The sequence below is a fragment of the Phragmites australis genome, chromosome 4 (genome assembly GCF_958298935.1).
Source record: "Phragmites australis chromosome 4, lpPhrAust1.1, whole genome shotgun sequence".
NCBI lineage: Eukaryota > Viridiplantae > Streptophyta > Magnoliopsida > Poales > Poaceae > Phragmites > Phragmites australis.
The window spans coordinates 44,888,485-44,899,826 of NC_084924.1; the positions used below are offsets into that span (position 1 = coordinate 44,888,485).

At 45.3% G+C, this 11,342-nt stretch overlaps 2 protein-coding genes across 2 annotated transcripts; both read left to right on the forward strand.

Moving 5' to 3' along the window:
- The first annotated feature begins 428 nt into the window (after positions 1-428).
- Positions 429-9,883, forward strand: LOC133916741 (inositol-3-phosphate synthase 1-like). Its single transcript, XM_062360557.1, has 9 exons — positions 429-497; positions 583-718; positions 7,686-7,940; positions 8,259-8,485; positions 8,565-8,680; positions 8,787-8,963; positions 9,058-9,246; positions 9,360-9,422; positions 9,514-9,883. Exons 2-9 carry the CDS (start codon positions 675-677, stop codon positions 9,631-9,633), a joined length of 1,191 nt encoding a protein of 396 aa, XP_062216541.1. The 5' UTR covers positions 429-497; positions 583-674; the 3' UTR covers positions 9,634-9,883.
- Positions 9,884-10,596: 713 nt separating this feature from the next.
- On the forward strand, positions 10,597-11,342 carry LOC133914844 (vegetative cell wall protein gp1-like). The gene is made up of 2 exons (XM_062357837.1): positions 10,597-10,669; positions 10,945-11,342. The coding sequence occupies exons 1-2, from the start codon at positions 10,597-10,599 to the stop codon at positions 11,340-11,342; spliced, it is 471 nt and encodes a 156-aa protein (XP_062213821.1).

Consider the following 11,342-nt stretch of genomic DNA (forward strand, 5'->3'; position numbering starts at 1 on the left):
GAGATAGTTCATACTTACGACCTACGGAGATGTATTTTCTCAAAACCAAGAGGTCATCTTGCTGTTTATTGGATAGTTTTACGGGGGTCTGCGAAGCGTTTGTTGCTGCCTGCTACTGCTCTCGCCTCGGAGTTTGGAATGCGTTCGGAACCAGGCATCATCCCGATTCCGTCTCAGCTCAATACGACGTTTTTTCCCCACACCTCTGGCTCAGTCTCCCCCTGTGCACGTGAGCTGGTTGCATCCCAGTCCAGCAGGGAAGATGAGTAGGACTATCACCCTGGCAAGTGTGAAAGCCAGATGCGGCCATTTTTAATGCTGCTTCTTTAATCTCCTCTTTGTTCTTGCCCGTGCATGTTGGCTACGCGCAATCGTCGTGTCAGCCACTTGTCTGATGGATGATGCTGATTCTTGCTCTGGTGGTGCAGGGTGATGCTCGTGGGGTGGGGCGGCAACAACGGCTCCACTCTGACCGCTGGGGTCATCGCCAACAGGGAGTAAGTGTTTCCTGCGTGTTCTGGTGCTTTTTGTGACCTGAAACCTGAATTTGGTTTGGTGGTCTTTTTGGATTGTTTGTTTCAGGGGGATCTCATGGGCGACCAAGGACAAGGTGCAGCAAGCCAACTACTATGGCTCCCTCACCCAGGCCTCCACCATCAGGGTAGGCAGCTACAATGGGGAGGAGACCTACGCGCCTTTCAAGAGCCTCCTGCCCATGGTAATTTAATCTTGCCTTCTTTTACCCGCAAACACGCTTGCATGCAAAACAAACTGTTGGTTTTGATCTCGGCCCCACTCTTCCTAACGTCTCCTAACTAACGAGACTGAGAAAGCAGCGATTCCGTACGCGCCATGATCGGAGGCGCAAACAACTTTTGGTTACGGTCCCGAGTCGAGCAGCGCAATATATAAAGGGTTCCCGGCGCCTCTCGGTAAACAAGGAAATCCCGTGAGGTCCCAAACGCCCTAAAAATTCTTTCCGATCCTAAAGAGCGCTGAATCGACTCAAAGATCGTCGCCATTGCAGCAACTGATCAAGAACCGAATGGGTTCTCCAGGCTCCGGTATGTGTTCACGCTTCCGCATCAAATTGGTGTTTGATTTAGGGGTAATGATATTGTCTCAGGCTTACTTATGCGTTCAAACAATGGTACCAGAGCCAGATTTAGCCATAACCAGACCCCTATTAGACTTAATTATATTTATTGATGACCAATTAGTCCTGAATGATCATGTCTAAGAATAATTAATGTCAATTAGGTTCGGCTAATGTTAATTAGGTCCTTTTTTATTAAGTTTTAGCTCTGTTATTCTCAATTAAGCAAGTTTAGGTCTTGATTGCTTCTGTTTAAAGCTTAAATTATATGAATTAGACTCAATTAGACTCAGATTAATATGAACTAGGGTTTTATCTCTCAGATTAGAGCCATTTTGTCATGATTTAGCCGTGTTTATACACATATATGTGTTTTGTGTGGCATGGGTTGGCACGTTCTTGGGAAGATCCTTCTCGGGATTAAGCAAATAATGCTCCCTAAAGCAATTAGAAGGAGGGGAATTGGGGAAATTAAGAAAAACCCTAAAAAATCCCCAATTCCCTCCCAAATCCGAACCCTAAACCCCAAGTTTCCCCAAAATCCCGAACCCTAAGCCCTTTTCTCAGAACACAAAGCAATAGTAAGGAGAAAAGAGGGGGGGGGGGGGGGGACTTACAGCTCCGGCGCCCTGTTCGTGCTCGTCGGAGCTCTCCTCCGGCGGGATCTTCCTCGTGCGCGCGCGCGGTTCATTCGACTTTTTCTCGCCTCCTCCGCGGGACGAGGCTCCTCCTCTCGCCGCACGCTCATCAACTCCTCTCTCTCTCTCTCTCTCTCTCTCTCTCTCTCTCTCTCTCTCTCTCTCTCTCTCTCTCTCTCTCTCTCTCTCTCTCTCGGGTGACCGGCGGCCATGGTCGTCTCTCTCTCTCTCTCTCGGCCGGGCCGGCGTTTTCCGTCGCCGGAAATCTCTCGGATCGGGCGGATTTTTCGGGAGGAGAATGTTTTTAGGGTTAGGGTTTCGGCAGACAGCCTTTTATACTGGGCGGTTTCGTCGGCTGGCCGTCGATCACGATGAACGGCTGAATAGCTCCGGGCCGGCGCACGCGCGAAAGCAAACAAGGGCCGGGCGGTGGCTGGGCCGTGCCCTCGGCCGGGCCGGTGCGTGCACGTGAAAGTATTTGGGCCAGGCCGTGCTGATGGGCTAAGCTAGGCCGAAAAGCCTTCTTGGGCCGTTTTCTTTAATGCTTTGAGCTTTTTCCATTTATTTGGAATTTTCAGTGATTTCTAATGTTTTTTCATTTATGCACTGAAATATCTAATGAAATTAGCCCAAAATTAATGATGATTAATGCATAAAATATTATTGGATCCAACGGGAAAAAAATTTCAGAGAATTTTACGATCAATTTATATAGGTTCATAATTACTTTCTGACCAAAGTTGACTGTAATTATGTGCCATCTTTATGTGTTTATTTAAATTCTTTTCCGTTTTCTGCCCAACGGTGATCCGGATTGGAGTTTTATTTTTGCATGATTTTAATCAAACCAACGTAGGGTTATTTTCGTGCAAATTATTTCCTTATGATAAATTCACTAATCTGGCCCAATTCTTCTCTCCAGCTCTTAACGCTTCCTCTATTGCCGCCACTATTGACGGTATAGAGCAACTCACGGGCAATAATTTTCCTGCTTGGAAAGCTAAGGTGACTGTTGTCCTTGGTGTTTTAGACCTGGACTATGCACTCAGGGTTGACGCTCCCACAGCTCCCGCCACTGGCGTGGAAAATTATGATGAATTAAAGAAAACTTATGATGCACTTTCTGAGAAGTGGGAGCGGTCCAATCGCATGTCTCTTATGATAATGAGGAACTCAATATCAGATGCAATAAGGGGAGCGATCCCAAACTCAAAAAAAGCTAAGACGTACCTGTGGAGGAGCAATTTAAAGGCACCTCCAAGGTTTATGCCAGTACACTGATTCAGAAACTCCTCAACACCAAGTATAATTATGGGTCCGGTGACAGATATGGCTGCCAAACTCAAGGGCATGGATATGAAAATCTCTGAGAGTTTCCTTGTCCACTTCATTATGACCTCTCTCCCTCCTGAGTTTACTCCTTTTAAGATAAATTACAACACTCAGAAAGAGAAGTGGAGCATGAGTGACTTGATCGCAATGTGCGTCCAAGAGGAAGAGAAGGTGAGGGTTGAAAATAAAGATTTCGTGAATCAAATAAGCAGCCCCAAGAATAAAAGAAAATTCCAAGGGGATTTCAAGTCTAAGAAGAAGTTGCATTTCGTCGCTAAACACGACAAGGCAACACAGAGGGCACCCAAGGCATCTGCTCCTGCTTCTCAAGAATCTAAAGATGACGGATGCCACTTCTGCCACAAGAAGGACCACTACCAAAGGGACTGTATTGATTTCCTGAAGTGGCTTGCAAAAAAGGGTAATGATTTCATAACATTCATTGATGAATCACTTTATGCTGATTTTTCCCTTAATTCATGGTGGATTGACTCAGGTGCCACTGTGCACGTTACCAACTCCTTACAGGGATTCCTTACCGCGAGAACATTAAGAAAGGGGGAGCGAAGTCTTAGAGTGGCCAATGGGAAGGAAGCTCAAGTTGAAGCTATCGGATCCCTTCCATTAGTTCTTAATAGTGGCTTCACTCTTAGATTAAATAATGTAGTTTATATTCCTTCTATGATGAGGAATCTTATTTCAGTTTCGATGTTAGATGATGATGGTTTTCATTGTAATTTCGGAGACAATAAATGCATTCTTAAATTTAATTCAGATGATATTGGTCTTGCCATCCGACAAGATAAACTTTATATGCTTCCTCTTAATGAATCCTCTGTGACGATGAATGTCTATGATGTAAGCCATAAGAGAAAGAGAAATACAATTAATGAGACTTCTTCGAAACTGTGTCATTGTCGTTTAGGCCACATTTCGAGGGGGAGAATGGAGCGTCTCATTAAGGAAGAGATTCTCCAACCCTTAGACTTCTCCGACTCTGACCACTGCATAGATTGCATTAAAGGAAAATACGTTAAGCAAATAAAGAAAGGGACCACTCGGAGCACAGGATTATTAGAATTAATTCACACGGACATATGTGGTCCTTTTCCTGTGACATCAGTTGACGGTTTTGATTCTTTCATTACCTTCACTGATGATTTCTCCCGTTACGGCTATATCTACCTCATTAAAGATCGATCTGAATCTCTCGATAAATTTAAGATATTTAAGGCTGAAGTAGAAAATCAGCACAACCTGAAGATTAAAGTAGTGAGATCGGATCGCGGGGGAGAATATTATGGGAGGCATGCCACATATGGGCAAATCCCTGGTCCTTTTGCCAGATTCCTTCAGGAAAATGGCATAGTAGCCCAATATTCTACACCTGGTGAACCTCAGCAAAATGGGGTAGCTGAGCGACGCAACCGCACGCTTATGGACATGGTGCGAAGTATGCTCAGCTATTCTAGTTTACCAGTTGGACTGTGGATGGAGGCACTTAAGACAGCCACACACATTCTTAATCGGGTTCCCAGTAAATCAGTTCCAAAAACACCATATGAATTATGGACTGGAAGAAAAAGTATTTACGCGTGTGGGGCTGTGCAGCTGAAGCTAAAGTCTTTAATCCACATATTGGGAAATTAGATCCTAAGACAGTTAGTTGTCACTTTATCGGGTATCCAAAAAGATCAAAGGGATATCGTTTTTACTGTCCAGATAGGATCACTAAGTTCGTAGAAACAAGACACGCTGTGTTTCTTGAAAACGGGGATATGGAGCCAAGGGAAGTTGATCTTGAAGAAAAACGGGTTTATGTTCCTACTCCACTGATACAAGAGTCACACATCCCTGTGCCTCAGGTGGTTGCACCTTCAGTAGAAACTAACGTCAGTACACCCCCTGTTGAGGTCTCTGAAATTCCTAATGATATACCTAACGATGAGCCTCAGCAGTCCCCTGCAGTACCCAGTCCTTGTCCTGCAGTGCATAATGAACCGATCAGGAGATCACAGCGTGACAGGAGACCTGCCATCTCGAACGATTATGTTGTTTATATGAATGAGGATGTTAATGACATAGGGAAAACAGAAGATCACAACTCATATAAAGAAGCCATGATGAGTAAGCATTCGTCTGAGTGGCTTAATACCATGAATGACGAATTAAAATCTATGAGCGATAATGATGTGTGGGACCTAGTAGAAATTCCTGACGGAGTCAAAACAGTAGGCTGTAAATGGGTCTACAAAACAAAACATGACTCTAATGGGAACATCGAAAGGTTCAAAGCAAGGCTCGTAGCTAAAGGCTTCTCGTAAAGAGAAAGAATCGATTATAATGAAACTTTCTCTCCTGTATCAAGTAAAGATTCTTTCAGAATAATTATGGCGCTCACAGCGCATTATGATTTAGAGCTGCATCAGATGGATGTAAAAATGGCATTCCTTAATGGTGACTTGGAAGAAAATGTTTACATGGCTCAGCTAGAAGGTTTTGTCATGAAAGACAACGAACATTTGGGATGTCACCTTAAGAAATCAATTTATGGTCTAAAACAAGCGTCTAGACAGTGGTATCTCAAGTTTGACAAAGTCATCAGAAATTTTGGCTTTAAAGAAAATAAAGTTGATAACTGCATTTATATAAAGTTTAAAGGGGGAAAATTCACCATCTTAGTTCTTTATGTGGATGACATCTTATTGGCCAGCAGTGATAAGGATATGCTGTTTGAGACCAAGAGATTTCTTTCCTCTAATTTCGATATGAAGGATCTCGGTGAAGCCTCTTATGTTCTTGGCATTGAAATTCATCGAGATCGGTCCAAAGGAGCATTAGGTTTGTCTCAAAAGGCATACATTTTCAGAGTACTAAAGAAATACAATATGCATAAGTGCTCTGCCACGCTTGCTCCTATTGTTAAGGGCGATAAGTTTGGGACATATCAGTGTCCAAGGAACCAATATGAGATTGATCAAATGAAGACGGTTCCTTATGCTTCAGCTGTCGAAAGCATCATGTACGCTCAAGTATGTACACGCCCTGACTTAGCTTTCGTGACCGGGATGCTTGGCAGATATCAATCAAATCCAGGACTGGACCACTGGAAAGCCGTTAAGAAAGTCCTTCGCTATTTGCAAGGCACTAAGAACTACATGCTCACATTTAGAGAATTCGATAACCTTGAAGTCATTGGTTATTCAGATGCAGACTTTACGGGGTGTGTAGACACTAAGAAATCCACGTCAGGTTATATATTCACCCTCGCTGGAGGAGCTATCTCGTGGAAAAGCTCAAAACAGACACTTACGGCATCTTCAACGATGCAAACTGAGTTTGTGGCATGTTATGAGGTTATCGGGCAGGCTGTATGGCTAAAGAACTTTATCCCGGGACTAAGAGTGGTCGACAGTATTGCAAAACCACTTAGATTATACTGCGATAATCAACCCGCAGTTTTCTATAAGAGTAACAACAAGTCGAGTGGTGCTGCCAAACACATCGACATTAAGTATCATGTTGTGAAAGATAGAATTCAGGATCAGACAATAAGTGTCAAGCATATAAGTACTAAGTCAATGCTTGCGGATCCGCTTACTAAAGGCTTACCACCCCATATTTTTTGTGATCATGTTGCCGGCATGGGGATATTGGAAAGTCTATGATTCTGGATTAAGAGGACCATTAAACAAACCAACTCCCATTAAGTATAACGAATTTCCATTTCGAGATGGAATGGTGCACTATAGGTATTTGGGTTTCAGTGGCATTTTATTGACCGCTGTAATACTTTGCCTTGGTATGCTGTTTCATTGAGAGTGGGCTTATGATGTTAGCCTTACGATCAAGGGGGAGAATGTTGGTTTTGATCTCGGCCCCACTCTCCCTAACGTCTCCTAACTAACGAGACCGAGAAAGCAGCGATTCCGTACGCGCCATGATCGGAGGCGCAACCAACTTTTGGTTGCGGTCCCGAGTCGAGCAGCGCAATATATAAAGGGTTCCCGGCGCCTCTCGGTAAACAAGGAAATCCCGTGAGGTCCCAAACGCCCTAAAAATTCTTCCCGATCCTAAAGAGCGCTGAATCGACTCGAAGATCGTCGCCATTGCAGCAACTGATCAAGAACTGAATGGGTTCTCCAGGCTCCGGTATGTGTTCACGCTTCCGCATCAAATTAGTGTTTAATTTAGGGCTAATGATATTGTCTAAGGCTTACTTATGCGTTCAAACACAAACTACAAAGCATATTCTAAAATCAAGTAAACTACTACTAGTTGATGTTATACAAAGTCCTGTCTTTAAGGCCACTGGTTCTCAAGTGGAAGGAGTGTTAAACTTTGCAAAGGTTATGGAAGGAATGTAGTAAAACTTTGCATAAACAAAAAAGAAAAGTCTTGTCAAAAAAAGGTGTTGAAAAAGTAAGTTTGTGTGCGCCATGTTGTGATCCTACTTGTGCAAGTCAAGAAGTTGTGGGCCAGCTGAAAAGGTTCCAGCACCCTGGGACAGGACAACGATTCCTCTGTTTGTTACTCCTTCAGTACTGATGGCACTAACCGGTTGCAAATTTGCATAATTTGTCGTCTTCCTTTCATGATTATGCTGAATTGATTTGCAGGTTAACCCTGATGAGTGATGACCTTGTGTTCGGGGGCTGGGACATCAGCAAGATGAACCTGGCCGATGCTATGACCATGGCCAAGGTGCTGGACATTGACCTGCAGAAGCAGCTCAGGCCCTACATGGAGTCCATGGTGCCACTTCCTGGCATCTACGATCCGGACTTCATCGCTGCTAACCAGGGCTCCCGCGCGAACAATGTCATCAAGGGCACCAAGAAAGAGCAGGTGGAGCAGATCATCAAGGACATCAGGTATACAAACATGAACGCTAATGTGCATCTGTACAATTACCAATATGATATACACTGAAGTGAACGAAAAATAAAGAAGCACATACATGAGTGGCACCAGGTTCAGTGCTTATAAGAGAACGTATTGTTTTAACTGGTGTAGCAGAAGTCTCTATGGTATGTTGAAACTACTTAAAGATTCAGCAGTTATTCATAGTTAAAGATGTTATTGTTTGGTGGACATGATTTGAGGATCTAGATATCATGGTTGAAGCAACATGGTTCACTAATATCAATAATCCATTATAGAAGTTATGGCTTACGTGGCTAATGAAACAGGGAGTTCAAGGAGAAGAACAAAGTGGACAAGGTAGTTGTGTTGTGGACCGCAAATACTGAAAGGTACAGCAATGTCTGTGTTAGTCTCAACGACACAATGGAGAATCTCCTGGCATCTGTGGACAAGAATGAGGCGGAGATCTCGCCGTCGACGTTGTATGCAACTGCCTGTGTCCTGGAGGGTGTACCGTTCATTAATGGGAGCCCACAGAACACCTTTGTGCCTGGTCCGTAGTTTGATCTGTGCAAAGTTTTGTGCGGTGTCTTGTTTCTGGTTCAAGGCTTTTACATAAGTTTTGTCTGCAGGGCTGATCGATCTTGCTATTAAGAACAACTGCTTGATTGGTGGTGACGATTTCAAGAGTGGACAGACCAAGATGAAGTCTGTCTTGGTTGATTTCCTTGTTGGTGCTGGAATAAAGGTACCGGTTATCGACCAAAACATATCTTCTATTAGTCTGTCACAATGTAGACATTTGCCTGAACATATGACCATCTTCACAATAACTTTGTCTTCTGTTCCTGCAGCCCACCTCAATTGTCAGCTACAACCACCTGGGAAACAATGATGGCATGAACCTTTCTGCACCTCAAACATTCCGGTCCAAGGAGATCTCCAAGAGCAATGTGGTGGATGACATGGTCTCAAGCAATGCTATCCTCTACGAGCCTGGCGAGCATCCCAACCACGTTGTCGTGATCAAGGTCTGTCAACTGATATTCCACCACCTTCCGCTGACAAATGCAATGATCAAAAAGGTTTTAGATTTTCACTGAAACTTGGCACACCTTATTGCAGTACGTGCCATACGTCGGAGACAGCAAGAGGGCCATGGATGAGTACACCTCAGAGATCTTCATGGGTGGTAAGAACACCATTGTGCTGCACAACACCTGCGAGGACTCGCTCCTTGCCGCACGCATCATTCTTGACCTGGTGCTCCTGGCTGAGCTGAGCACCAGGATTCAGCTGAAAGCTGAGGCAGAGGTTAGGGGCCACGGACTGAACGATTGCTTGCCAGTTGTTACAGCGCTTCAACACCATATGATGCGTTAGAAAAGCCTTTCGTGATGATGCTGCTCCCCTTGCCCCTTGTGCAGGAGAAGTTCCACTCCTTCCACCCAGTGGCCACCATCCTGAGTTACCTCACCAAGGCACCCCTTGTAAGCGCATACATTTTGACATCACCATGTTGCATTTTTCCTCCAATCCAGCAACTAATCGTCTTGCAAAAACTGTTTCTTGGAACATCAGGTTCCCCCTGGCACACCGGTGGTGAACGCTCTGGCGAAGCAGAGGGCGATGCTCGAGAACATCATGAGGGCCTGCGTCGGGCTGGCCCCCGAGAACAACATGATCCTGGAGTACAAGTGATAGAAGAAGCAATTGGATGCAGGAGGCTAATGGAAGAGAACAAGAAAGGCGAGATACGCTGTGGGAATTTGTTGTCTTATCTTTGTGTTTTCTGCGTTCTTTCATTGTCGTTTTTAAGCTTTTGTACTTGTGAGATAATTATCAGGGCTCTGCTATTACGGCATGAAGCCTTTAATGGTATCGGAGTAATATCTATGATCGAGGGTGCTAGTTCCTCTCTGTATTCGTAAGGAATTCCTAGTTTTGCAAATCCCAGCTCATCCGTGAGTGACTCATGCACAATGTTTTATTTTCCTTGCATTTTCTTGCGATGTCTTCGGACAGGGATTAAAATTTCGTCAAAATTTTGAGAATTTCGGAGAGAAACAAAATATCTAATTTTATAGTTTTCTTTCACCGACGTGCAGGACTCATAGAGAAGAGGATGAAAAATAACCGAAATTTCCAAAATTTTGTGAATTTCAGTCTTTTCGTCGGTACGTAAAATAATTGTAAAACGAAATTGAAATCCTGTTTCCAATAACAGCCCGTCACAATTCCGTGAGGCGATAATGCTATATAAATTGGTTCGTCTCTGGCATCTATGCGTGTACTATGTGATTCTGCAACTGGAATCCACGAAACAATTTCGCCTCGCCTTATCTGTCGTACTGATGCGCGTTTCACGAAATTTGTTATATGCCGTGCAATCTGCAGAGGTTGTTGTTGCGTTCAAAAGGGAAGCGAATGCATTTGGATCAGTAACAAAATCGTAACAAAGCAAAAGATTATTCTCTCAACAGATTGGCATGGGAAATCGCAGCGAACAACAAACCCGGTGAACTTCTGATCTACGTAGCCCCGGCTCGCCCTAACTTTCTCTCTCTCTCTCTCTATATATATATATATATATTGGACGTCCACATTTTGAACGTCGCCACGAGAACCAAAAGCCCTAAACCGCCCAGCCTCTCCCTCGCTGCCATGGCTAGGCTGCCGCAGAAGAGCGTCGCCGTTCTGGCATTGGTGCTCTGCGCCGCCACCGTAGCAGAATCATGTAAGTATCACACACTTGCAAGGGTTCAGAAGTCCTTTTCTTTGTTGGTACCAATATAGCAGTTCTTGGATCTACGATCAAAATATACACTCCAATTCATCGTTTGTTTTACATAGGATGAATATATACATTGCGCTTGGAGTTTTGATCGATCAGCGCTCGTGTTTTCTTTCCGATTTCGAAAAGAAAAATCCAGCTTTTTTGGAAACCGCGGCGCTGTCGCCGTACGTTGTCCAGGGTTAACCTACCTACGTGTTTTCTTCCGGTTGCTGCAGATGGTTTCACCTTCCCGGTGTATTCCGGCCAAAGGGCGTTCCACCATCGCCGTGCGGTGTCGCGCGAGGCGGCGGCCGCTCAGCCCACCGCTAGTGGCCCGTCGATCTCGCCCGTGCCGACGCCCGCGCCGCGTTCTGGCCCCGTGGCGCCCGTAGCGTTGGTCTCGCCGCAGCCCGCTCCGGCTACGCTCATGCCCGTCACCCCGGCTCCCGCGCCGCTGAGGCCGGCGCTTCCCCCCGCGACGCCCGCGCCTGCCCCGACCACGCCGTCGCCGTCGCCTGCCGCGACCACGCCGTCGCCGTCGCCTGCCCCGACCACGCTGTCGCCGTCACCCGCGGTTCCAGCCTCGCTGCCGCCCACGCCCGTGCCCGGTACGTGTGCGACGCCGTCGCGCTAA

What these genes read in the sequence shown, in the direction of transcription:
- LOC133914844 (XM_062357837.1), top strand. Translation starts at nt 10,597, where the DNA reads ATGGCTAGGCTGCCGCAGAAGAGCGTCGCCGTTCTGGCATTGGTGCTC. An exon ending in CGCCACCGTAGCAGAATCAT is followed by an intron (nt 10,670 to 10,944) that starts GTAAGTATCACA and finishes CGGTTGCTGCAG; the next exon opens with ATGGTTTCACCTTCCCGGTG.
- LOC133916741 (XM_062360557.1), top strand. Translation starts at nt 675, where the DNA reads ATGGGGAGGAGACCTACGCGCCTTTCAAGAGCCTCCTGCCCATG. An exon ending in ACAGAACACCTTTGTGCCTG is followed by an intron (nt 8,486 to 8,564) that starts GTCCGTAGTTTG and finishes TTTTGTCTGCAG; the next exon opens with GGCTGATCGATCTTGCTATT. An exon ending in ACCACGTTGTCGTGATCAAG is followed by an intron (nt 8,964 to 9,057) that starts GTCTGTCAACTG and finishes ACCTTATTGCAG; the next exon opens with TACGTGCCATACGTCGGAGA.